The sequence below is a fragment of the Neopelma chrysocephalum genome, unplaced genomic scaffold (assembly GCF_003984885.1).
Source record: "Neopelma chrysocephalum unplaced genomic scaffold, ASM398488v2 Primary Assembly neopelma1_96523, whole genome shotgun sequence".
Lineage (NCBI taxonomy): Eukaryota > Metazoa > Chordata > Aves > Passeriformes > Pipridae > Neopelma > Neopelma chrysocephalum.
Genome location: NW_020925169.1, coordinates 911,222 through 938,701, shown reverse-complemented (window position 1 = coordinate 938,701; position 27,480 = coordinate 911,222). Strand labels below are relative to the sequence as shown.

The following is a 27,480-nucleotide window of genomic DNA, read 5'->3' as shown; positions in this document are numbered from 1 at the left end:
AATTACAGTCATCTCTTATTTACCTTTTCATTACTGCTTCAGCATCCATCTTTCCACGCTCTCACTGAACGATCTTTCGTTAGTCCTAATTACGCATGCTTTAAAATAGTAGATTTCCACCGGGGTGGAGGGGAAAAAAATACAGAAAATGTTAGTTTTTTCGCCCCCACTCCAAGACTTGAGTCTTTTTTTTTTTTCCCTGAGAGTGTGAAACGAAGGACAGAAAGACAGTGTATCAGTGAAAAGATGCAAGTGGCCTTTTAATGAGAACTAAAGAAAACCAAATCGTAAAAGTAGCTTCAAATTACAGTCTAATTCCCCTGAGTTTAGCCATCAGACAAATTTGGTAATTGGGAGTTTACTGCACAGAGGTAAGGCAGCACGGTATGGATAACCGCGTATTTCTTCCCTAAAATAAATACAGATTAGTTTCACGGATTGTCTGCACAGAACCATGGGATACTAGAGACCTCTTACTCCAGCAAATGAATGAAGAACCGGTGATCATCATTAAAAAAACCCCCACAAATCAAAAACTGCAAACAAATTACCTACGTACTCCAAGTTAAAATCATTTCTCCCTTTTCTAATTGTGATCCTCGCTGCATATGGACTGTAGCAGGGGTGATGTCAGCATCTACTAGCTGCTGCCTACTTTATTGGTGTTTGCTTCTGTGCCTGACTTTCATTTTGTGTGTGTTTTCTGATCTTAGCTTTTGCTGTATCACAAAAAGTCTCCACAAGTAGCAGAACGATAAATCCAGCCAAAGCCAAGACAGATTTCCTCATCGATGTGTAATAAAGTTAAAGGACATTGTTTTGTCAGACAAGCTCTAAGTAAAAAATAAATCCTTGCGTCTGGGGAAACAAAACTGAGTGCTGCTGGCATGTATGTAAATTTACTTTTAAAAGCTATAAATCAATGTTAAATTAAACAGCTGGGCTCCCTATCTCAGAGCAAGTTTAGGCAAAGCTCAGCGGCGAGATGCAGCCGGACACCCCGGACGCCAAGCCCTGCCCAGGATGAAACATTCCGCCTCTCTCCCCGCCGGCTGCCGCCCACCTCTGCCAGCCGGGCAGGGCGTCGTGGGGGACACCAGAGGGAGGGGGTCAGCCCAGGGGGGCACTCGGTGCTACACACAACCCTCTCACCCCTTCACTCCGGCTCGAGGATGAGGAGTTGCCTGCGGAGCCCCTGGCTGATTTGCACCTGGGCTCAGCATCGCGACCTGTCGAAATAGCCCCAGATTGTTATTATCCTAGTGCTAATTTCATCATTTCCGCACCACGAGGCAGATGCATGGCATGCAGGCGGCCGCGGTTGAGAGGGGCAGGAATCTCTTGTTTTAGTCATCGTTTCCCATTTTAAGAATGCTCACAGTGTGAAGTTGGGTGCACCTGCTCGCCATGGGACCCCGGGAGTCACTCGTCTGATCACATCTGCCTTCTGTTTTCAGAAATGCTGAGCGAAGTAGAGGGAGAAAAAGAGAGAATGAAGTGAGAAAGAAGGGAGGAAGGAGAGATGGTAGGAGTGAAGGGGTGAGAGGAAAAGACACAAAGGAGATTCAGAAGGAAAGAAGGAGAAAGAGAGAGAGAATGAGAGAAAGAAAAAGTAAAGAGAGAGAGAGGGGAGAAGGAGAGAGGGAGAGAAAGAGAAGGAAAGAAAGAGAAGAAAGAAAGGGAGAAAGAAAGAAAGAGACCTTCAGTAAAATTCTAGCAAGCTGGTATAGACCCATCATGAATCAGTAAGTTTTTAAAACCCCCAAACTATAGAAGCAAAGTCACAGAAGATACACCAGCATGGTTGTCTGCTGGGAAATATTTGTACATGACTGAAGATTTTAAAATAATCGAATACATTTTAAAGAACTTAACCATAAAGACATTTTTACACAGTGGCGTGTAACGTTATTAGTAATTTTCTTCCAAACACTCGGGAGACATCGAGGGAAGGGTTTGTGGCGACTTCTCGCCTCAAACCTGCTCTGACCTGCTTGCAGGACACTTCGGTGTCTACATGCAGCCCGCGCCCTGGATTGTTTTGCAAAAAATGATGTGAACACGACGCAGAAGAACCTTTTTTTTTTTCCTGGTGTCCCTGGGATTCCTATGTCTGAGAATTAAAAGTGACACTTGACGGGACTGGAGTTGGAGCAGTTATTTAATACACCCTGCCTTTGTTTTGCTGTATTTGAGAGGAAGATCTAAATACGCGGTAAAGTTTGTTCGCCTGTTTGTCTGTTTGTAGATAGGAACATTGGCAGTTTCTAAGTTTCACCCAAGGCACTGCCGCTGCTATCAAGTAACATTTAAAATAACCTATTCGGTTCCCCTCGACAAATGGCTTCGGCTCACCTCGCACACTGGTTGCGTCGTTGCTCCTCGTGATAGCATCAAGAAGGAGATTTTTTGTGGGTTTGTTTTTTTCTTTTTTTTTTTTTTTTCCTACTTTCTTTTTTCGCGCTTTCGTAATTTGCCTGGCAGGTAAGAGCGGTGATAGCAAGTCCTGTAGGTGAACAGCCAGGTGTTACGCCTCTCGGCCCCTCCACGCCCCCGCGCACAAATCCGCACGTCGTGGAGCGTGTTCACGTGTAATTAATTAAAAATAATTTAAAAAAAAAGAGGAGTGGAGCAGTCCCTTCCGCAGCCGAGGAGGTGTTCCCCTGCTCCTCCCCCGACCCCTCTGGGCAGCGTTGCCTGCTCCCGCTCCGCAGCCGCTCCGCGCGGCCTCCGTGCCGCTTCCCGTGGCCAGGACTAGGTGGCGCTCCGCCTCGCGGGACCCGCCGCGCCACCGCCCGCCTCCTGCACCGCCGCGGACGATTCCACACCCGCGGAGGGCCCGAGGGGACGCGGCAGGGGCGGCGGAACGGGGTGGGGACGCTGCGTTCTCAGTGGGGTGTTTGCTGCACTGGGGAAGGCCCGGGGGTAGACCTCGCACGTCCACGCGTGGTGAGCTGCCTCAGGCCACAGTGGCACACGGATAAGGGCGCAGGTCCGCGGGCCGGGGGTGATGTGCTTTGGAAAAAGCTCTCGGAGGCTCGTTCGGCAGGAATATCAACACGTCCACTGGAGTTACCCCAATATCTCTCTGCCATTGACCAATACGATGACGCTTCCAAAGTCCAGATGCCAAAAAATCACTCACGGGCCTTGGATCTTTTCAAGGCTGTGAAACGATCTTTTCAAGGACCTGTTCAATTCTGTGTAATTTTTATTATTATTTCCAAGGCAAGTGTCAATAGCCGAGGTAAAGATTGATAACGCTAAATAGTGTGTATGTATATAATATTTCCCAAAATCACTCCTCGCCTTTTCAGGGCTCCATTATAACCCCCGTATTTAAAGACTAAACATCACTTTTGCGCAGAAGAAATTCTCTTTCCGCAGGACAGATGTTTTAAAAGTTACTGTAGGAGGTAAAACCAACAAAGAGTGAATCAGGCTTTAAATCACCGGTCTGCTGTGGGATCATCGCAAGCGCTGTTGATGCCATTATCATTGTTTTTAGTAGAACTGGGAGGCTTCTATCGTTTGCATCATTCCTGCGATACCCTGAGGAAAAGTGGCCTATGAGACGGGGGAAAAGTAATAGTAAACATTGAATCACCAGACGCTGCTTTGCAAGCAAAGCGGGATAGGAATGATACTGAATTGCTCGTTTAAACTAATTTTCTCAGAAACGTGGCAGCTTCTTTCTCAGTGGAATGAATCCGAAGGAGTTTGAGTGGTCTAATTGATAAACTTTATTAGGGATTTTGGATAGGATTACTCGGATTTGGCTCCGTGGAATCTTTGTGGAGTCTCTCTCTCTCTCAATAGGTGTTAGGCTGTAATTAGGAGGTGCTGAAAACCTAGGCGGAAAATTTACCACTTGATCAGCTCCAAACCACGCACACCAGGGGAAAAAAACCCCAACACCCAAACCCCCCAAAACAACAAAAAATCTGCTACTGTTGCAAACATATGTTACGGATTAAGTTAAGCAAATGGCTCTAGTTTTGCAAGATTGAAAGCTGATAATGAAAACTTAAAGAGTTTGGCTTTTGTTCTAGCGCCAGTTACTTAAAGCTAACAAATCCCCTTTACATTTCAGGGAAATTAAAAAAAAAAATCAACTGAACTTCATCCAGCTGGGAAGAGAGCCGTGACAATTGACCTTCTGCCGAAGCTCTGCCTGCCCTGAGCTTTGAATTTCTCTCCAGCGAAGCTCGGCCACGTATTCGTTTCAGGGAAGAAATAGGAGAGGACTCGGAGCTTACCCACTCGCCCCGCGTCCCAGCCTCCCCGCCGGGGCAGAGGGACGCTCGGAGGCCAAGGCACACTCCCTCTCCTCCTCGGGGGTTTCACGACAGACAGACGAGCACTCCGTTTGCCGAAACATTGTCAACAGCATAGGAGTTTGGACTTGTTTTTCTTTCTCATCTTTCTCTTCCCTCTGCAGAGCAAAAATTTTCGCGGCAACGTTAGTTAGTCCTCCCTTCGCTGACGACGAAGACTACAGTGACGAGTGCGGTTTCAGGAGGAAGGCTACGTCCTAAGCTCCCCCCTGCATTTTGCCCTCTCTTCTCTCCCCATCCCGATCAGACGGCCCCGGTGATCCTCCCGAGCGGAAGGAGCATGATCGCTCACCCAAAAGACACCTCACGTCACGACCCGGCGACAGTACAAAATCCCGCCCGAAGTCACAACTGCCCTCCCGGAGCCGTATTGGTGGTGGGGCCAAGGGGAATAGAATGGAGGGTGGGTCAGTGGGGCAACGGCGTGGGGAGGAAGACCCCTTCGCGCGGGACCAGAAACGCGCAAGGACTCTTCCCATCCGCCCCCTGCTTACCCACACCCCGTGCAGGCAGCGTGGATGTGACATTGACAGATAGCCGAAAGACAGGAAAATTCATTTCAAACGACTTAGAAGGGTTACAGCGAGAGAGGGCGAGGAGGTCTCCTGGCTCCTCCTCGGGTAGGAGAAGATTTGTTTATTTTTTCAAAGAGACGGTGGAATAAAATCTCCAAAAAGTAAAATAAAATACATTTGCTGTATTCGTACGGGAAACATTCTGTGTTCCCTAGGCGAAGGAAAGACATTTGAACTAAGGTTTCCTTTCCGCAGATCTCAGCTAAACGCGCGAGGTTCCACGTGGGAGCGGAGCCACCGTCACGCAGGGTGTATGGGCAGGACCGGGGAATACAGGGAGGCAGGCGGTGCCGTCGGCTCCATTGTCTTGGGATAAGAGCTACGGGCGGACACTGTGTTGGGAAGGGAGACAGAACATTAGAGATCTTAAAAAAAATTCCCACCCCTCCGCCAACAATCAAATCCCCCAAACCACAAAAACCCACAACTGAATATGAATTCTTGGGGTCAAAATCTGAAAAATTTCGGACGGATCTTAACGAAACTCCAGCGCTACTTTTTCTTGCAAAGAGCTGGTACAGCCTTGGGCTCACTAAAGATCTGGGGGCTCATTTTTTCAAGGCGTAGAGTGGAAGTCAGCTCTTCTTCTATCTACTCCTAAAAAAGAAATAACAACAACAATAACATTAATAATAATAGCAAGAAAGAGAGAAAAAGGAAGGAAGGAAGGGAGGGAGGGAGGGAGGGAGAGAGAGAAAGAGAGAGAAAGAAAGAAAGAGAGAGAGAGAAAGCAAGCAAACAAGAAAGCGAGAAATAAAGCAAGACAGAAAGCAAGAAAGAAAGGAAGAAAGAAAGAAAGAAAGCGAGGAAGCAAAGAAAGAAAGAGAAAGAGAGAAAGAGGAAGAGAGAAAGAAAGCAAGCAAGCAAGAAAGAAAAATAGAAAAAGATGATGGAGATTTGAGTCAAGACGGGGACATCCCCCGGGAGCCCCGAAACGATAAAGGGGCGGTGACCAGTCGCGGCGGCGGGACTTTGGGGCGCGGGAATGGATCAACGGGACGTGTCCCAGGAGGGAGGTGGCTCTGGGTCGGGAGGTGTCCCGGGAGCCGCGGAGGTCCCGTGACGAACTCCTTCCAGGGACAATACCCAAGGGCGCTGTGCCGGGGCCGGGGGAGCGACGTTCCGTGTCTCCATGGAGCAAGGAAGAGGGGAGGTAGTCTTGTGCGCGGGGTACGGGCCCCGGCTGGGCCGCGCGATGCTCACACAGCACCGGGGCACCCCCAGCACCCACACCTCCTCCCCGCCAGCCAGGAGGAGTGCACCGAGAAATTTAACTTTTTCCTGGTTTTGCCCTCCCTTTCCTCCGGGACCTGCAGGAGGGCGGAGAGTTTCTCCCCGCCAGCCCGGCGACTCCAGGTGTGTCGCTACAGCGAAGTGTCCGAGCAGCGCCGTGCTCTCTCCCTCCATGAGCCCACCCCGAGGGACGCCCCGGCGGATCTCCCTGGCGGAACGGAGAGGTCTAGGCTCTCCTGGAAGATGTTCGTCGGGGCTGGGCAGTACCTGGAGGTGAGAGTTCCCCTGGGAGCAGTCGGGGGCCGCGGGGACTCCACGAGCCTCGTCGCCGGCGCTGTCCGTGGTGCTGGGCCCGTTCCGAGTGCCGCCTGACCCCGCCACCACCCACAGAGCGGGGGAAGGGGACTCCGAGATTCCCTGGGAAGAACGGCGTCTTGCCCGGTGGTCTCCGCCCTGACCGCGCCGCCGCTTGTCGGGAACGGTCCTGGCTTTGATCCGCACCACCGTCTTAGTGTCGTTATGAGCCCATGGGACACGCTGCGAAAGGCAGTGCACACCACCACCCGCAGTCCCCATAGCTCGCAGTTTTGCACCCCTCTTTACCGTCCCCGCGCCCCCCCACCCCCGAGAGAATACACGCTAAATTGGCAGAAAGTGCAAAGGAAACCATTTATAATCCAAATAACCATCACCATAAAAACAACAAGAAACCCCTAAACAAAACCAAACCCTCTCAAAAACAAACAACCCCAAACAAACAAAACCAACCAAACCAACCAAACAAACACACACTCCAATATCTGTAGTGCACATTGAGAGGCAGGTGAGGGTAAGATTGCCCTCAGCCAGTCCCTCACCAGAAAACGAATCAAAGGCTGTATCTCAAGTGAAATAAAGAAGAAAATTGGTGGGAGAAAGGGTGGAAGTTGGGTATGTGGGAAGGGATCAGAGGAGCAAGGAAAGCTGGCCAAGTGATCAGCAAAACTGGAAATGCCTGGCTTGCTGAGAACAGATTAGTATTTGCAAGTTCCATGTGATGTAAGGAACTTTCTCCACAAATTGCAGACAAGCAGCACCAGGCAAAATATTGTGGAAAGTATTATTTTTGTACCTGTATGTTGTGGGGAGACATGGAGGACCCTCCACATCAAGGGCTTTACAATAGAAAACAACATTGTTGGATGAGTTGAGTTTGGAAAGGGAAGGCATAAAGTAATTACGGAGGAGCAGAGATGTGTGTGTGAAGGTTATTTATCTAATTGTGGCAGAGATAGCAGCTTTAAAGAAGGCCGAAGTCTGGACAGAGCCCTTTACCAGGCATTAGGGGATTAGGTTGGTCGTGAGTAAAGAGAAATGGAAGTGACAAAAGAAGATGACCCAGTTCTCTCAATAGAGGGGTCAGCTCTCTCCTTTACTACATTTAGTGGGAAATAACTGATAATATTGTCTCCACTAGGGCAAACTAGCCTGCAGAACAATCCCTTGGGAATATTCATATTTACTTGACCTGATGGAGGGATACAGGCAGTGTGGAGGAGTAGGAGATGCTTGAGACCAGGTTCTCCTCTCTTTCTGGGTCTCCATGGAGGGGGTGACTGGGGTTGGTCGGCCCCTGTCCTTGCATCTCCTGGAACCCTGCACCCCCCCCGGAACCCTGCACCAGCAGTCAGACAAGTGTGGTGAAGAGACTCGTGTCTCCCAGAACTTTTTTTATTTTCCACTCATGTTTCACTTCGCTCCTGCAAGGTGAGGAGGTGGTGCGAGGCTGGCGTCTGCCTGGAGCGGGCATTTGGAAATCACTCAGGAGTCAAAACGTCCCCATGCAACTCCTGCAATCTTCTCAGGTGTCAGTCTGTGCTGGAAACCCATTTCCTCCTGAAAGGTTTCTCCAGTTGATGTCAATGGGGGGGTGGAGGAGGAAGAAAGAAGCCAAGGATAGCAGAAATGCTTCTCCTCTCTAGATTCCTAACCCATGCAGTGCTGTGGGGCTGTGCGCTGCTTCTCAGATGCTGCTCTCCCGCCACGAGGTCAGGAGGTCATCGAGGGCTATGCTACTTGACATAGATTCCTTTTAAAAAGTTTATTCTTCCCAAGAGCTTAGAGGGACCCAACCACAAGGCAGCAAACTGTGGGTACTTCTCCCAGCTAAGTCACGTCTTGGAGAAGACTGGAGAAACTTTTGGAGTTTTTTGTGGGTTTGTTTTTTTTTTTAGTTTGTTTTTTTTCCAGCATAATTAAGCATGTTCCCCAGGATTTTCAGCCCATCTACACCTCTGAGAAGTTCCCCTGTACTCTGTCTAAATTATTTTATTTTATTTTGATTTAAAGCAAGAACTAAAATTTTCCAGCAGTTATGGAGGATGTGGATGGAGGAGGAGGATCTTCACTGTTAGTCAGTTCCTATCCCCAGGTTTCTATCTCCTCATAACAAGGCATTTTGATCGAGAAGGAAACTTGGAGTATATGTGTAATAACTGGAGCGTGTGGTTATTGTGTAACTGATGGACCAGTATAAATTCTGCAGCTCAGGGAAGAGTTTTCTTCATATTATACCCAATATCTATATCTTTATATGGGGTCAGTGCCCAACAGAAAGAATAAAACTGTGCTGAATGAATGAAGTTAAACCCACTGGTAACTGTGGGCTTGGTAAGAGAGGGGGCGATTGTTTGCATTTTTCATATTTGATGAATTATTTCTCATTTTATTTAATTTTTTTGATTGTCACCATTTAAATGACATTACCTAGGATGGCAAAATTTAGAGATGCAGTAAAGCTGCTTGTCTGAATCCACTTTGAAGAATGTTACTGGATCTGAAATCCAGATCTAAGAGCTAATCTCTAGTTTTGCCTTCAAATGGAATTCAGCTACAAAGAGCTTGGAAAGATTTTGCATCTATTCAGGAGACACAACATCTTTAATTTTCTGAGGAGTAAAAACTCCACAAGAAACTTCATATAGCTCCTTAGGTTTTGCTTAGCATATGTGATAAAACATTGATTGTTGCAGTTTGGTGACCCATAAAATTTGGGGGTTAGTTTTCTCTTCAGACTAAAGCATATAATTATGCAAATAAAGAGCTGTCACTGATCTAGTGAAATACTCACAAACACATGCAATCCAAAATGGAACAGAAAAGTGAAATTTGTGGTATTATGATAGTACAATGATAAATGACATCTCCTTCTAAGTTTTTTAAGAAGTACATTTTTCACACTTTGTTGTGTACGTCAACATAACGTGAGTGCGCACACGCACACACACGCACACACACATACACGTCCCTGCAAGATCAAGATATCCACAAATGTGTGCAGAGGTACACACACATGCATCTTTTCACTCAGTAAGATGTAGCTCTACCCGGGTGTACGAAGGAAGTACACGTTCTTGGCAGGTTATTTTTGGCTTGGCTGACTAGAGAATGGTGCAATATGTGGCTCCACGCAGTTTTAGATGTGACACTTTTCATTTGTACTTTTGAATGAAATTTCTAGAGGGGTAAAAAACCCTACAATAAGTGATGTTTCTCAGAAGCAGAGTTAAAATGCACATTTTCATGGAAAGTAGCAGCTTCTTCTGACTGAGTCTGGGAGAATCACACTGCGACAATTGTAACTGTAACCATGTATGCATAATGCAGATAAGGGATTTCTTTGCTTTTTTTTCACCCATTTTAAAATATTTTCTGCATAGCTGTGCTGTGTTTGGGGGTCCACTAGCTGTTTTCCTCAAGGAACATTTTTTTTCTTGTTCTCTGTTCTTGATAAGGAAACTATTCTCATTGGCCCACAGCTTTAACAGCAGCATTTCAACTCACAAAATGGTGTGCAAACTTTTTGGACAGGTGGACCATAAGCATTTGGGCAATAAGGAACTGGGGGATTTTCCTGAAGATTCTATCATGGGGTCAGTTTTGTTGGCTTTCTGTTGTTGTGGGTTCATGGGTTTGTTCTGGGTTTTTTTTGGTCACCTTTGCATGCCCAGTGCCAAGTTCCCAAGTTACCCAGTTCCCCGTGATGAAACTGGGAGGAGGCTGGTGTCATATCTCCGTCTGCTAAAGACATCACTGCATGAGGGGCCAGTGGTGTGCACCTTTAAAAACATTGATTACAAGGAATAGATTAAATGAACATTCATCCCTTCTAAGTGTGCTTCAGGGCTACCATTTCCACGCGACATGGACATGGTGGTACATGCTGGGATGCTCCCATGCTCTTTCTGCAGCCCGCACACCCTCTGCGGGTTGGGGAAGAGACACCTCCTCCCTCATCTCCAGCCCACGCCCCTCTGCAAAGGTCCTTCTGCATGAGAAACCAGTCAACCCCCTCTCCTAGGGTGTGTTTTTATATGATTTAGTGTTTACGAGAAGCTAAAGGGGAGAGGGACACCCTGTGCAGCTACTCGTGGATAATGAGGGGCAGGGGGGGAGAAGCCCATGCTCACTTGAGAAGGGGGGCCGTGCCCTAAGCCATGGGGCTGGACATGTAGCCCACCCCATGGCATGGAGGAGCCTAGCACAACCCATACCACACTCACAGCTTCCACCCCCACCCGTCACCCCTTCAAGGTCCTCTTTGCAAACACCTGCACCCCTCATGCGTTTTCCAAGGCTGGGGAAGATGCTGCCCACGCAGCCCCCCCGCTACCCACCAGGGACCGCAGCTCCTGTGGAGCTTTGACCCAGGGACACAAAGCGTGCAAAGAGGAGAGAAAAGAGTATCTTTATTTTTTGTTCACTGCAAGCAGAGCAGTACCAGGACCCCCTGTGCTTTACAGTCCCCCACAGAAGCGATAATGCGAACTGGACCGGGGGCACAGTAAAGGAAAATACTTTTAGAAAAGGGTAAGCATTACAGTAGAAATTTTTGTAAAGTTCGTTTCTCATCGACAGTTAAAAAAATAGATCTGCTTCTGCAATATTTGGCACCCCACAGACCCCATTGCACCTCCCCAGCAATGGAGAGAGGAGGATGGCGGGATGTGCGTGCAAACCTCCCTGGCCACCCCATCCTCCCCGGCTGTAGGACAAAGCACAGACACTCAAACCATGCCATGTAAACTATCTCCTTTCTCCTTAAGGGTCCGGGGGCTGGGGTGGACACGGGCCTGGGGAGGAGGGGTTGCAGGCCCCTGAGGTGGGAGATCAGGCCAGCCACAGGCAGCAGCATCCTCCAAATGGGAAGGAAGGTGGAGACCGCCAGGCAGGGGGAGCCGGATGCAGTCCTCTCCCCCTAGCAACAGGTTTTCCTTCGGGAAGAAAAACTGCCAGACGTGGATTCTGCACTTCCCTCTGTGAAGGCATGGCCTAACACCTCCCCCACACCCCCGAGGGAGATGCTCCAAGCATCCCTCCCCAAGGGGAGACGTTAAACGCAGTGAGGTGACTGGAGCCGACAGCTGCGGAAGCAAAGCCCTGCTGCTGGTAGAAGCAGGCAGGGATGTGAGAACTCCGCGGGTACAGATAGCCCCCCGCTGGAGGATTTAGGCACAAACTCAGCTGGGTTTCCCCTTGCTCCTCACTACTACCCCAGCTCCCACATGACCTCATTTTAATGCTCCCCACCACCATTTTTGGCCCCCCAGGTGTGGGACTGGAAACATAGCACGAGGAGGGGTGGGATGGGGGTCCCAAACCCATGTGTTCGAGTGTTGCTTCCTCGGCACTAACAGCATCAGGGGTGAGGGGGGGCATGACTGTCCAAGAAAAGATCCCTTTAATTTAGTATCATCAATAGTAAAGGAGCTTAATTAGTGTGCTTGCTCACAGGACATGCTATTAGACATGTCTTGTCCCTTAATTTTAGTGGAGAGAAGCTGCCTACAGCAACTGTGATGGCTACAGCCACATCCCCATCATGTGCTGCACGGTGTCCCCACACCGAGCAGCCCCACTGGCCGCCCTTCACAAAAGCACTTGGGAAAGTGGTGATGAACACATGAGTTTAGGTAAAAGGGAATAACCACGGGATGGTAAGTCATTACAAACCCAGCATATGAAAATGGAAGCATCTTTGTGTTTAAAAATAAACAGGAAAATACGCAGTGTGTCTCTCTTCTTTTTTTTTTCTTCTGTCATATTTCACAGTGTGATCCAGCCCGTTAATGAATAGGCTTTTTTTTTTTTTTAAGTGGAGCTTTCAAAGGGAAGATAAGATCTACATATAATGCCATTGATGTGGCAGGAGGAGAAAATCTCTACAACAATGGAGCTTTCCTAGAATTCTGGACCAAACTTCTTGGATATTCTTAGCAGCAGAAAAATGAAAGAGTTAAAAGTCAATCCTGCTTGGTCCCAGAGAAAGAGAAGGCTACTGGGTGTAAAATCATAGGCTGGTTAACATGTCTGAGTTAGAGAGCTGTCTTTTATAAAAGAGTAATTCCTATTTTGTTCTGTCTCAAAATAGAAGGAAGCTGCAAAAAATCCTGCAGGCGATAGGACTGAGATGAAGCTGCTAAATTCTGGCATCAGCTTGGTGCAGGGCTATGTCAGGGCAATTAGAGCTGCACCATGCTGCACTGTGCAGTACCACTGTCAGCCTTAATCTGCACACTGATGAGCAGCACGAAATCCAAGTTACAGCCCACAGGAAGCACAACCAGTGAACCCATATTGCTTTGACAGTTGCACTCATCTAGAAATAATGCAAAACGCTATTTAGATGTATACATCACGACCCTGTGCTCTAGGAAGAAAACAATCTAATGAGGGGCTGGGAGACTCCTTGCAGAAAACAAGCAAAGACATCGGTGGTGGTGGCAGATTTTTTTTGTCTCCCCTCCTTTTAGAATTCTTCATATTTTATCCTGTTGGAGCGCCGCATTGGGGTTGGTTTCACCAAGCTGTTCTTTGCCTTTACAGCCTCACTGAAGAACTTGAAAACAGATGGAAAACTCTTCCAGGAAGTTAGTTCATGGCGTTCTGTACCTGCAAAACACAAAGGTGACAGTTTGACTAGGAGTTGTTCTGTGATTGCTGGTTGCTTGCAGGATAAATGCAGGGTAAATGCTCAGGTAAATGCAAAAATGCAAAACCCGGGGAATTAATCCAGCTGCTGATAGCTGGTCTAGGGGGAGCCTGGGGAGGGTCAGGACTGTTCTGCTGAGCTCAGGGACAGCTGGGCAGGAACAACTATACACACAGACAGACAGACAGACAGACATACACACTTGCATAGGCAAATGCATGGCCAGCCAGATCATAGATCAGAGATCCTTAACATGTCTTGGGTCTGGGAAAATGAGATCCCAAAGTACCCTGCTAATTAAAGCTTTGTTAAAGTACCTCACCTGTTTGGCCTAACTCGGGAAAAATAAAGTGTCTACTTTCCAGGACTGGCATACTTTGTACTATTTATTTTTCATTTTACACTTTTTTTAGCCTGGCACATGCATTTTTAAGTGAAAGAGAACACCTGATCTGAATAACATCCTATGTATCATGAAGGCATCCTTCATGCACCCTTTCCCACAGATGATATAGAGGCAATAAAGTGGACCTTTCCTGTTTACATCTTCCCTCTGCATACAGATTTATCTCTGTTTTTTAAATTTTTTTGGCAGGTGCTTCTATTGCTTTACAAGTGTCTTCTTCAATGCACAGTGCATTTGCTTTATTTAAACAACCACACACCTCCCCCCCAGCCCCCAAAACAAAAGCAAGACAATGGAGATAGGGAACCAAGGGCTGTGAAAAGTTGGGACTTCTTCCTGGGTAACCCAATTATGCAGAGATGTTGCCTGAATGTCTCTGGATCCTGGGCCTCCGTTTGATACTTTAACATTGTTAATGATAATTCTTTAGTCTGTAATAGTAGGTCATTGCTATGGTTACCCTACAATGGTGCAACACTTCACTTTCCCCTTCAGCTATTTGCCGAGACTTGGTAACCACATTTGTTGCCTAGTAACAGTCTTGTGACAGTATCACAATCTGGGGAGGACAACAATGAAGGACATGGTGCTCATGGCCTGCCCAGTGGAAAGGGATGGAGCATGGAGTGGACAATGGTCCCTGCAGCACATGGGGCAGTCATCAGTCCCTGGGGATGCAGGGTGGCTGCCCTGGAGGGATGCTCTAACATGGTGTTGGCTGCACATCCACCTTCACCCCCCCGTAAAGACCCTCATCTCTGTGTATCCATCCATGGGGCATCCTTAGCGGCTTCATGCATGCTGCCCCCTCCAAAAAGTCTTTGATGGTGGCACTACCTGTCACATTGCACTCCTCTGCTCCCTCAAAGGCAGCCATCACATAAGCATCTCCAAAAAAGCCCTCTATGGAAAGACACCACTTCTCACACAAAGAAACATTTTTGTACAAAGAGAGTCCACGTCACATGCACATGTGCATTTTACTCCCCCTCTTCATGTTCGTTGTATGGAGTGAATTCATGACATCTTCCAGAAATTTTGCAGAGGCACCTTTTATACAAATGTTTTCCACCTCCAAATTCACCCACCTTTGTGTAAACTCTTTGCTGAGACACAGTCCGTCACATCAAGTGGTAGACTTGGCAGTGCTGGATTAATAGTTGGACTCTACAACCTTAAAGGTCTTGCCCAACCTAAATAACTCAATAATTCTACCTTGCAGGTGGCTTTCAATGCAGATCACCTATCCCATCCCCTATGAGAGCCATTCCTTAGCCATATTTCTCAGCACTTGTTCCATGCTGTGAGGTCATCCCGTATACAGAGGTGTCCCAACACAGCAGAAGGATGAAGCCTCCCTTCCCGCACAACCTGCAGCCTAACAGACCTATCCCTGAGGTTACAGCATGGTGGGTGTTATGATTGCTCACTGTCACCATGCAATGCCAGCAGCGCAAAACTCATCTACTGAAGCTGGTTTTATGGAGGGACATGCTGTCATAGCACACCCCAAAGACACTCCTGCACAGGTGTTTCACTTGCTTTTCACACACCTGTGTCAGGCACATGGTAAGTACCATGCTGAGTCCTGAGAGGCAAAACATCTCCCCATGTGGCTTTCTGGGCCCTACACAGACATTTCCCACACAAACACATCTCTGTCACTTCTGCCTGCCTGCATCTGTCTCCTTCTGTTTTGATTGTAATAATTCTCACTAATATCCACTGGATTAAATTAGATGAAAATATAGACTGTGAATATTATGCTGGTTTTTTCTCTCCTTTCTTTCTTTTTCATCAACAACCTTCCTCGTCTGTGAAAGGGCCATCAAGAAACAAAAAATAACAAAAAAATAAGTTTCTGAAACCTCCTTGTCCCTTTCTTCATCCTGCCTTCTCCCATGCACTTTCCTCATGTCCTCAAGAGAGACCATGCTCACATTGACTAGTGTTACTGAAACTGATTAACCTGTAGCTTTTCTGCAACAACTCCACTCAACCCACTCTTCTCAAAAAACAATTCAAGCTTTGAGTCTAGAGGGACTCAATGATTCAGCGATCTAAAGCAATTTTAACACTCCCTCTTTTCCCTTTCTTAGTAACAATCTTACTGGCAGATGAACAATTTCCCTGGTGATAAAATCACTACAATGGCTATTTAGTTTCCAGGATTATGATGATTCTTTGCTTGATTAATACTGCAATAAGAAAAGCTTGCCAAGTATCTGCCTTGGCCCTTTATAGTCATTTAAAGGTCAAATTTTACCCTAATGTATTCGCATTCAACTACTACTAAAGGGAGAGTCCTAAAAATTTAACATTGCGCAGACTGTGCATTTATGATTTATATACCAGAGGCTCAGAAAATTCAACTGAAGCAAGTGGAATTATATCCTAAGGGTGACAACAGATTTGGCCATAAGATTTTTGCCAGAGGAAAAATATCATTGATGACTGCAATCTCAATTGTGTTTTTAGATCTAAATTAAATGCATGAGCACCCATCTATTTTTTGATAGAATCATTTGTAAGAGTCAGACAATAAGAAGTAATTCTTCTAAAGCCAAGGTCCTCTAAGATATATGTCCCTAGTGCTCACTAATTTCAAAGGTCATGACGATAAACCACGATTCAATATATTGTATTAATAGATGGGCTGTTGCACAGTGTATAGTGATTTCAGATATTAATTTTTTGAGAAAGCTTACAAGCATGCTACAATGAAAACACTAGAAACTATTAAGTGTGGGAGACACTTAACATTCTAAAATATGCAAAGGCTACAACTGGAGGACAAAAAAATATAATTCCCCCATGATCCCAGCCCAGAGAGAGAACTGACAGAAATGCCACAAAAGCAAACTAACTTCTCCCAGTTGCCAGCATGGAGAGATGCAGGGAGAAAATAATATATATTTTAACATGTACATAACATCATTGCAAAGGAACTCCAAAGAGATGGTGGAAGCAATAATGTTGAGGTGGAAGGAGTAACAATTGCAAAACTGTGAACAAGTTCCAGAATCAATTTACCAACTGCCACAAAGAGATATTGATCATTAGAAATAATGAAGACTTGCCAATACAGTTGTTGATATAAAAAATTAGGTAAGAGAATACTTTAAAAAATTTAATACCAAAATCATCAGGTCTAGAAGACATGCATCTGTGGGTCTTCAGGGAATCAGTTAATGAACTTACTGGACTACTGGAAATTATTTCTGAGAATTCATGAACAATCAGGTAGGCACCAGAGGACTGGGATGGGAACGGGAAGAAAAAAAATGCTAATTTGGGAAAAGGAGGATTAATTGAAACTAACCACCACACATAAAATTTATGTCTGGATATTAGTAAAGTAAGAGATCAACATTAAAAAAATCACAAGTACCTCTAGGGTAAACAGCAGCCTTAGAACAGAACACACTCAAATTTGAGAAGAACAGATAAACCCCAAACTTGTCCAGTTTATTCAATTACAAAAAAACAGCAGGTGAGTGATTTATCCATTGCTCTCTTTTCCACATAGGTCAGCCTGGGAACCTGGGGACAGTGGGAACCTGGGGAATCACTTAAAATGGATTATGATATGACCTTTACTGCTCTAACAGCTGTGGTCACTACTACCTCTCGTTTGCAAATCAGTTACTTTATTCCAGCCAAGGAGGCCCCACAACACTTGAGATCTACAGTAACACATCTCCCAGATGTGTGGTGCCATGCCTGTGCTGGCTCTAGCTGAGAGCAGCATGTCCACCAGCACCCACAGTACACATGGCATCTCTGCAGGTTGGGTCCAGACTCAGCATCTCATCTCATAGATGCAGAGTTATGCCCCTCTCATAACATATCATCTCAGACTCTTGGAAACGGGCATTGGCACACTTCTGGGGAAGCGACTAAAGCATTTAAGAAAAAAACCTCGATGTAACGATATGGAGTTGAAAATACACCTATGAAGTCCCAGAGGGAGTGGTATTTGGGCTGAAGTCTTAAACGCGGCTATTAGTCATCTGAAAGAATATTGAAAATTTAGATATGGAATACAGGAACAGAATATTGAATAGGAGATAGTACAAACATAAGAAGGAACAGAGAAGTAATAATAGTAATTAAAAGGGCAGCTTAAATGGGTAGGAAAAATAGAGAAGGGGAAAAGTAATGACTGAGATTGGGATTGGTGCATGCAGGGATGGCCATGCAATACAACTGGATGATCCTGATGGTCATTTACACACACGCATGCAAATGCATTTTCACTGCCTCCCCTTTCCACTTCCACTCAGGAAAAGCAGCACTTCACCAAGCAAGGCCAACAAACTCCTCCATCTGAAACCAGAGTGCCTGTGGAGAGGAGCTCTGCAATCCCCATAATTCACTCTTGCGATTACCGGCTGTGCAGGACAAAGGTGCCCTCCTATGGCGCCTGCCCACTGTGTCAGACAAAAGCCTCCTCCCACGGTGCCCAGAAGATGCATGGCACAATGGTGGCCCCCTGCCACATTTACAAGATGTGTGGGACAAAGGTTTCTTATGCTGCACAGGAGCTGGGAGAGATCTTCATACATGCCTCAGCGCTTAAATATTTCTGCAGAGAAAAGTTTCCAGGTTGAAAAGCTTCTCCACAGATATTAGCCACAGGACTGACCTCGGATCTGCTTCTCTACGTGGTAGCTCGTCTCTAAATAGTGTGGACTTCAAAATGAATTAAGGGTGCTCCATGCCTTGGGGTTTAGTCTCCATTGGTATGGAGAGTGCTCTAACTCCTCAACAAGCATCTTGCTCAGCGGGGAGTGTGCTCTGTCCCTGTGGTTGTGGTCTGCACTGAGACCATGCCATGCTGTAAAACACCAATGCCAGTAGCTTTGCAATCTTGTCCCCAGACATTGGCAGAGATCGCTTTAACATTTATGATTCAAGTTATACCTATATAAAAGGCCTTCAGTCTTACCAAAACTTGTTTTGAATGTTTTAAAGGTTGAAATACAGACTTGCATGAACAGAAACACCTTAAACCCTATTAAATATGAGCACCAACACAATTCATTCCTCCTTTACACATAAATTAACAAAGAAGGCAACTCCATCTGGGTACATGACTGTGATACACCTTTCAGAAAGGACTTTTTTCTCCTGAAAGTTACGAAACAATTTCTTTCTTTCTTACATTATGCACACACACATTGAAGAACTTCTTTAATTCTTAGGTATGCAATTCTGTAACTCTGTAGCAACATGACAATACTGTCCAAATACACTTTTATGTTTGAGAAAAAGATGTGTTCTGCCTTTCTTGCATCTATCTTTCTGGTTGCTAACAAATCACTTCTGTATCACAGTTATTTCTAAACAGGAATTTAATGTTTTTTTTACCCTTTAGTGTATCAGATATTATCAACTATGACAGAACTATTTTTAATTCATAAGGTTTCTCCATTTGTAATTCCCTATGGAATCTGCATAGGAAGAAATTATTGTGTCTATTTTAGTCTACTGATGTAAACCTCCAGGTCTCAAACTCCAAACCAGAAGATGTTCTCAGAGCATCACCAGTAGAGCTAAGGAAAAAGGAGATTTAAAAAATATATCTTGCTTAAAATCACTTAATACTTCTGGCCAGAAAAATGAGAGGTTCAGGAAAAATTGTGAATGACTCCATTAGCTCAAGAACTTTGAGATCCAATGACACTAGGGGCTTCTGCATACACACTTCTAGATGTCACAATGGTAAAGAAAGATTAAAAGCTTAGGCAAAATTCAGAGATAAGATAAAGATCAATTAATGAAATGAAAGCAGTAATTTCTGAGGGGACACAAAAAAACCCCAACTCAAAACCAATCCCCAAACCTTGATGTGTTTAGTTTGTCTAAGAAGTAATAGTTTGTGGAGTCATGGGCATGATAACAATCTAAAAGTAACTGTGAAGGGAAATGAATTCCTTGGAGGAGTCAAGGGAGAAGAAACAGAGCAATCTGAAGAAATTAAATACAGCTTATTAAGAAGGCTTAGACACATAGTAAGCTGATTCAGACTAAATATTCATATAAGAAAAGTCATGGCAATGCTAGAGAATAGACTACACATACTAAAGCATTTTATACTTTGGTTATTATCTACTGTGACACAGACCAGTTGTTACTTTTGTTGGACATTTATTATCTCTAATATCTTTAGTGGGATGATGGAAACAGAGCAACAAGCATCCCATCAACCCAGAACAAAGATTACCTCTGAACTCCCATACTTGCCATTGGCTTTTTTTTCACCCCTTGTTTACAACACACAAAATACCCACAAGAAGCAAGTGGTTAAAAAGAGTAAAAAAATGTTTGATAAATTCTTCTTGCCCTGTGAGCAACAAGACGTAAAGATTCACACAAAAGCTTACTGCAAACAAGATCTGCAAAGCAGGAAACAGATGAGGCTAACACAGCTGTCATTTTCCACTACTCTTCATTAAATATTAAAGGACAGTCCCATGAGCACAGGTCATTTGTTTGCTCCTGTGTGAACTGGTCAAACAAGTGAAAGTTGTAAGGTTGTTCTCTCCTGAATACAAGCTACCAAAAGCAGGTCATTTTCTGGGTCACCAAAAGCCAAGTAATTTTCTTTTCAGTCTATATTAAAAAAGGGAAAAAATTAGAAACCAAACACCTATAAGGACTTTCCAGTAAGAACCAGGCATCCAGGCCAGAACTGCTATTAATATCAATGCAAACAATCACAATAACACCAATTGCATGTAGTTGCTTTAAAAAAAGGATGAATTCACAAAAAAGGCCAATTAAACAGCATTCGAGAGACAGAAGAGTTACAGAACCTCAAGCTATGGGCTGACCTGAATTGCTGCTTGTGGGTAAACAGTCCTGAAAAGCAAATTCGTCCTTGGACCCAAAATTTTGCCAATAGTCTTTTGCACAAATAGGCAGAAGCACAGATAAATGGGCAAATCATGGATCCAGACTCCAGGAATCACAGGAGAGCTATGGGATTCTCAGGTTGCACCATTTCCTCAAGCACCTCTCCAGGGTGCTGTCCCTCCCAGCCCCACTTTTGGGAGTACACTGGGAGAAACTTGCATACCCACCACAGGGCAAGAGTGGTGTCAGGCAGGAGAGCTGATGCCAGCCAGCTGTCATAACAACCCAAAATTGCAGTGGGAAACCAGTGGTTCTGACGAAACTGTGGGGATGAGATGAAGATGTGGAAATGCAGCCCTGCAATGCTCGGGGGTTGATCTGCTCTGTCAGCGTTATAGCATCTCAGCAATTGCCAGCTGAATCAGACCCTCAGTGTGTATGTGACTGAACAACACTCTCAAAGGCAGTAATTTCAAATGCAGGAAATGTTTTCAGGAGAGCAAGCCATTTCCTTGAAGAAGGAGTCCAGTATAGCTGGACTCAATATTATATAACTGTAGAGTTTAAAACTGTTAAAATGGTGTAGCATGAAGAGAGAAGTAGGTAGGGTTTGAAATTATATTTATACTGCTATATTTGTATATCTCTCTATTGCAATTTTTATCTATCCCTATCTCTACATAATCTTTATGTATCTATCTCCATCCATGTAGGATCTATATAAATAACACTATCCCTCCATCTCTCTATTCATATCCGTAACTCCACCTTTACCTGTATGTAAAGACAAGTATAAAAATTCCTTACCTGACAAATACAAAATGGGATACTCAGATTACATCTTATAAAGATGTTTTTGGCCTAAGAACATACCTACGGAAGGTGCAGGATCTCACCAATGGAGGTTAAGAATAAGTTAGAGACTATCTCTTGGGAATTTAAGGGGTATAGCTGACCTCACCCTGGGGAGTGTGGACAAATTAAATAACTACATGAGTTTCTTTCTATCCAGCCCTACCTTTTCATTGCCTGTGACTTTATTGGCTTTATTTAGGCAACATGTAAAATTGACTGTATTAGCAGGGTATATTATAGTAGCTCTGAAGCATTTGAATAACCTATATTAGTGAGATAACTAAATTTTTTAAATGCACATGCATTTTTTCTATCATGAATTAGGAAAAAAAATCTATATAAAATTACACCCAAGAGCACAAATAAAGCATTTAGCATTCAAAACTGATAATTTTCTCAACTAGGAGAAAGGAAAATTGTCTTTTAAATAATGGAGGTTTTGACCTGCTCAAAACCCAACAATTCATGAGAGAACATATATCCACGTGGCTTCTTGAGTGAGATCACTGAAAACCAAGTATTTAAGCCTCAAGGCTTCCACAGGTTATAAACTTGAAAAATTTACCTGGCGGATCTTATGCTGCAGCATGATGCAAGCAATCAGTTACACCTTATTCTACCAGCAGCTTTGCAAAGACACATCTAACAGTTTTGTAAGGGAGAAGTCATCATTACTGTGCTTTTGCAGACTGAGGGGCTCAGGTGAGACTGATGGCAGCACCAGAAATGGATTTGAGTTCTGCTGAGCCCATGGCAGGAGCTGTGCTCATGCAGCAATGCCACCAGCACTAACGAGCATACATGGCTTATAGAACATATTTAAACACATATAAACATTCCACAGCAGTACCTGCAATCTACTTGAATTTGAAATACTGAACGTCTGATTTTTAAATCTCAGTTTATTCCAAAATCCCACAGCTTTTCAGTGTTTATAAGGCAGAGACCTGAAGGATACCCATTGCTGGCAAGCTCTGATAGCCTGGCAGAGCGCTACTTAGGCAGGAAATTTCATTGATGACAGCAGGACTGGATGAGGAAAAGGACCAGCTGCTTAGAAAATAGCTACTCTTCGTGATGGTGTTTTATGATTATTTGTTCCTAAATAGTAATTATGCCATCAAACATCAGGATGTACCAGCAGCGTGAGTATGAACCAACATAGCTTTGGCACTTTCCAAGCAGACAAGGCAACATCATGGAAATGGCAATGCCTGCACCCAGAGCAGCTAGGAGGGGCAGCAATGCTTTAAAATCGCGTGCTAAATGAGGGTACAGACACCTCATCTAATAAAGATGGAAAAAGGTTCTTAATCATTAGCAGGATAAGCACATATTTGCAATTGCACTAAAGCAATTTTAAAGTAAAGCAGCTGAATAAAATTTTCTCCTCTTTCATGCCAGAAGCAGAGCTTGGAGACTGGTGTGGATGCTGGCATAGGCATTTATGGAAGTAAAGAAGCTCTTTCCAGGGACAGGAATGAGCCTGTGTCTAAGGAACAAACTGCAATGAGAACATGCACGGCCATGAAGCACTGCATCAAACACCTAGTGATTTTATGATTTCAGTGAGAATCTGAATTCATATATTGCAAGCTTTTAGTGAATAAATTAACTGCCCACTCCCACAGTGGAAGATGTTTACAATCGTCTATGTAAGAAATATTTCAAAGGCACTTTTTTCCCCCTGAATTTTCTGCTTGGATTATAATGTCCTGTTGTATTTGTGTAGACAAAAGACTACAGTCAACACAAGTCCAGAGTACTTCCACAGATACAGAAATGGTATTCACTAAGACACCTGCTTCATCTTAGGACTATTGCCTCTGGCTGGCTCCAACCCAAACTAACTCAACCCAACCCAACACAACCTAACCTAACCTAAGCCAACCAAATGCAACTCAACCCCTCCAATGTGCCATTGGTACCATCCATCTTCTGTCTGGTCCTGAAGCAGCCACAGGAAAGGCACTTCCCTCTGATTTGCCTTAATAGGTGAGGTGATTTGAAGCTGGCTCCATGCCAAGTCTCCAAACCTCACCGCAAGAGCTCCCCCTGCCCCCCAAAAACCAAGGGAAAAGGAAAAAAACCCAAGAGAGAGGTAGCTAAAACAATATGTATAAATATATTTACACTTATATTGCATTTATATACAATTGAAATATATGTACAATTCCAAAAGGCAAAGGGAAAGGGAAGGGGGAAGGGAAAAAAAACCCAAAACAAAACCCCCAAAAATAGATATACACACGATCAGAAACTCAGGATCTAGCAAACTAAAGAATTAACAAAAGAATATCTTACTACTCTCCTTGGGACAAGAGAAAATCGCGCTGGAACAACCACCGGCAACCTCTGCCTCCCAAGGTCGGCAAGACCTTGCCAGGCCTCACTCCCCAATACAGCAGAACCGACAGCAGGGAACCCACACCTCCAAAGCCACTGGAAGGAAAGAGGGTGAAGGCCTCTCCTCCATTCTTCTTATATCCCTGGCTTAACGTAAAAATCATAGGGAATACTGGGTAATCTGGGCACTTCCTTGGTTACAAACTGGTCACCAAGGAAGGCCCAGACTAAAACTACCAGAATAGGCTAATTTTGTGATAGGTAAGAGAAAAAAATCTCAAGAATCCAATCCAAGAGCTGCCTTTGCAATGCTAGCTTTGCTCCTATGGGAAACCTAAGCAAAACTCATCTGCACCTGGTCCTCCCCTTCCGATGGGTGCTGCTGCAGGACAGTGGAAACAGGACAAGCAAAAGGAGGGCTGAGATGGGGCTGTCAACCTCTTCTCCTGCTTCTGCTGGACACCTACTTCAGGAGCCACTACCTGCTGAAAAGGACTCAACTCCTTACAGCAAGCGAGGTGAAACTGAAGAGCCTAAATCTAAGTGATCCTGAAAATCCCGATTCAGCCACTCACCACCCTCCAAGGTGTCTAAGCTCCACAGACACCTCAGCTCCTGACCTTAGAGCTTATGCTTTATAATGGTATCACTTCTGTACGTGCTCAGAAATACCTCAGGCTTGACAGTGCAAATACTTCCATGGGTCTCAGGCAGATAGAGAGCTTCCCTGTCCCCTTGCTGCCCTGCCCTGCGATGCTGAGTAGGTGTGCAAGCCCCAGGGGAAGGAATGCCCTCTTCACTCCTTCCTGAGGCTTCATTTCATCCAAATCTCCTCCTACTCCTTCCTTGGTTTTCATCCATCTGGGACATCTGTTTCTCCAGGATACCTAATTCTGTAGGACATCCACTTTTGAATTCCTCTTCCACAGTTTGCTCACCTGGTAGCTCTTCTTGAACTCTTGCCCATCACCTGACCATGATCCTGCTGCATGTCTGACACTGACACCAGCTCTCCTGTCCTCATGGCCCATCAATTTCTGCCTTTTTCTGACATCTCTTCAATCCTTTCAGCAAGACCTCCTCTACCTTATTGCTACTGTGCCCATCCGAGATCTCCTCAGTAACATTGTTGTCTTCCAGTTGCTGACACCAAACACATCTTCCCCCTCCAAATTTTCTTCTTTCTTAAGAGCAAAAGGAAGGCCCAGGTCTGGCTTTGGTAGGTGTTTAAAAAAGCTGAACACTGGACGCGCTACCACCCAGGTGTAGTGGTGAGGGTAGAAAAACAGGATACACCTGTGAAAATGCAGTAACCCTACCCTGCATGATTAGAGAAATGAGGTGCTGGTCTCCTAAGTGAGAATGATGGTTTCATGGGAAATTCAGTACATTTTCTTAGTGACTTAGTGAAAGAAAACATGTCCAAGTTTGTAAAATGACATGGAAAATGAACCTGGGCCATCAGAATACAACCACAAAGTAAAAAATGGAGTTAAAAAGTTTAGGGAGTCACTGACAACCTCCATTAATTTTGATAAAATTTTAGTTATGTCAAGTAAGTATAAAAAATTTTCTCAAAAAAACCAGCAAAAAATTTGCAAACTTGAGGTGCAAATAAGCCTTGTGCACTTGCAATAAGTCATTTATGGCTAAACCATACTAGATACGTTTTTCTCATTTGTGTTTCACCAGCTGCCATCTAGGTATATACACAGATACAGTTTTTGCACACATGCCCTGTACACTTAGGACCTACATGAGCCACTCCCAAGAGTCTCATAACTGTATTAGCAAGAAAGATGGTGAGAAGACAGTGTTATGTCATCAGTGAATTTACACCACTATAGTGTAGGTTATAGTAGGGTTAACCTTCTTTTATTAGCTGGTCATTGCTAATGAACATTCTTGAAGATAGCATGTGACTGAACCCAGATGGAGGGATTTAGAGACAATGATCATTGTTGTGGGTCAAGTACACCTGTTGCTACAATCACAAAATTAATAATCTCTACAACAACAGTTTTAGATGCAGTTGTCTCAGAAGAATGCCATTTCTGTAACTTACAGCCTTTGAAGACACTATAATTTATACCCAATCTGAAGTGCAAAGATTTTTCTCTTCTGCAAGTCATGGTAATCAATACAGGTCTGCACGTATTACAGTGTGATGAGGTGAAGTGTGCTGCAAGGATCAGCTGCACCAGTCAAACAAAGTGGCTCATAAACACAGCTTAATAAGAGAGCCCATCTCCAGTGGCTGTTCTCCACAGCTTCATATTTGGGAGAGCAAATAAAGGAGGAAATAATTCCTTATAGGGTTGCCATCCCAGCTGCAGTTAACTAAATAAATTGCATATTTGCCTCGGAACTACCCAGAAACTTTAGAAGTTTTGGTGTGCCACATGGATTTCAGGCTTCTGCACCCTTATTCATAATACATTAAGACTTAATGTGAGATACTCTGAAGCTCCCATATAATAGAAACTGGGAATTTAAAACTAAACACTAATCCAATGCAGACGTGAATTACACTAAATTTAACTAAGCTTAATAATATCACACTTCCTGTGGCTTAACCTCAGAGATGTCATTAGAGGAAGTGTTTGAGATAAATGTTCACAAAGCTGCATTTCACTCCCTGCTTAACGCTCCTCCTTGTTGCAGTAAACGGCAGGTCTGCCTGGAAGTGCTCACTGCATTTCCCTTGTGCATGTGCCTCACTTCCTACCTCTTCTGAACAATGCCATCCCAAATCAGTCACAGGTGATGCTCAGGATGCAAGGGCAGCAAGCCAGTCACGCGGCAAAGAGTTCAAGACAGGCGTCAGCTGGGGAAGGCAGTGAAGAGAGGTGCAGGCAGAGTGAAGCTGAAGGCAGCCATAAGGCAGACAAGAAGGTATGTTGTGTGTTGAGATGAGCTGACCTCCACCAACACCCCTTCTGACATCCCTGTCTATGGGAGTCAGACACACGAACGTCAGGATGGTAGGTGGGTCTGCCCAGAGCAGAAGAGAGAACTCAAAAGTCTGGGATGAACATGAAGGGAAATATTAAGTTCATGTTAATGAAAAAAAACACCCCAACCAAACAAATCCTTAAGAGCAGGGGATGCTTACTGTGGGTTTGCATGTGTGACCAGTGGGACCCCATTGCTGAGATGTGGTTGGAGAAGACTCAGTGGGGACCAGGAGTCAGAGGGATGAGAACAGATAGGGATTTCTCCTGGAGAAGCTGTAGATCATGTTCTGCCTTGCGTCCACAAGAAAAACACATTAGGATAGAAAACAGCCCCCAAATCAGCGTCTTTCTGCTAATCCAGTTTTAAACATCCAATTGCAGAGTGCCAAAGTTTCTAAGAATTTCATTTAAATACTGAAATAATTAAATAATCTTCATTTGGGAATTTGGAGACCATATTTACTTCAAAACAGGGACTCATTCACTATCACCCTTTAAAAAAATAATAAAATAAATAACATCAAGCTCCAAACCTGTATCTTCAAGCTGACACAGTCACTTCAATTTTGAAGAAAAAATTTATCGCTTCCCTACCAGCCAGAGAAAAAATAAAAACCCAAACACCCAAAGACAGAACACAATGAGGCTTAATGACTTCAATGCATTTCCAAATGCAATTTTCATTTCAAAATACAATCCTGATCTAACACCTGATCTTTCCATGTGGAGTCTTCCAGCAGAACCAGTGCTGCTGAGACAGACTGTGGAAAAATCAAGCAAGATCCCTTGTGTCATGATAGAGATTTTTTTGCCACTTATTTAGTGGGTTCTGTAGAAAACTTTGGTTTAGTCTCTCCCAGCTAGAAAGATGGTTAAACCTCGAGAGCTGGAGATGGAAACAGAAACTGCCAGGAAAAGTACATTTGGAAACAGAAGAGAG

General features: G+C 44.6%; 1 protein-coding gene and 1 long non-coding RNA gene across 2 annotated transcripts in view; both read right to left on the bottom strand.

Annotated features, from left to right (window-relative positions):
• Nucleotides 1-3,190: 3,190 nt before the first annotated feature.
• LOC113981396 lies at nucleotides 3,191-4,986 on the bottom strand. Its single transcript, XR_003538400.1, has 2 exons — nucleotides 4,260-4,986; nucleotides 3,191-3,851 (listed from the first exon to the last, which is right to left on the bottom strand). It is a non-coding gene; the product is annotated as an uncharacterized LOC113981396 (long non-coding RNA).
• A 5,869-nt stretch (nucleotides 4,987-10,855) lies between these two features.
• The window catches only part of FAM172A (family with sequence similarity 172 member A), a 283,280-nt gene continuing 266,655 nt past the window's right edge, over nucleotides 10,856-27,480 (bottom strand). Inside the window, exon 13 of the mRNA XM_027708758.1 lies at nucleotides 10,856-13,075. Within this exon, the coding sequence (XP_027564559.1) occupies nucleotides 12,933-13,075 (143 nt within the window). The 3' untranslated portion in view covers nucleotides 10,856-12,932. The remainder of the gene's footprint in view (nucleotides 13,076-27,480) is intronic.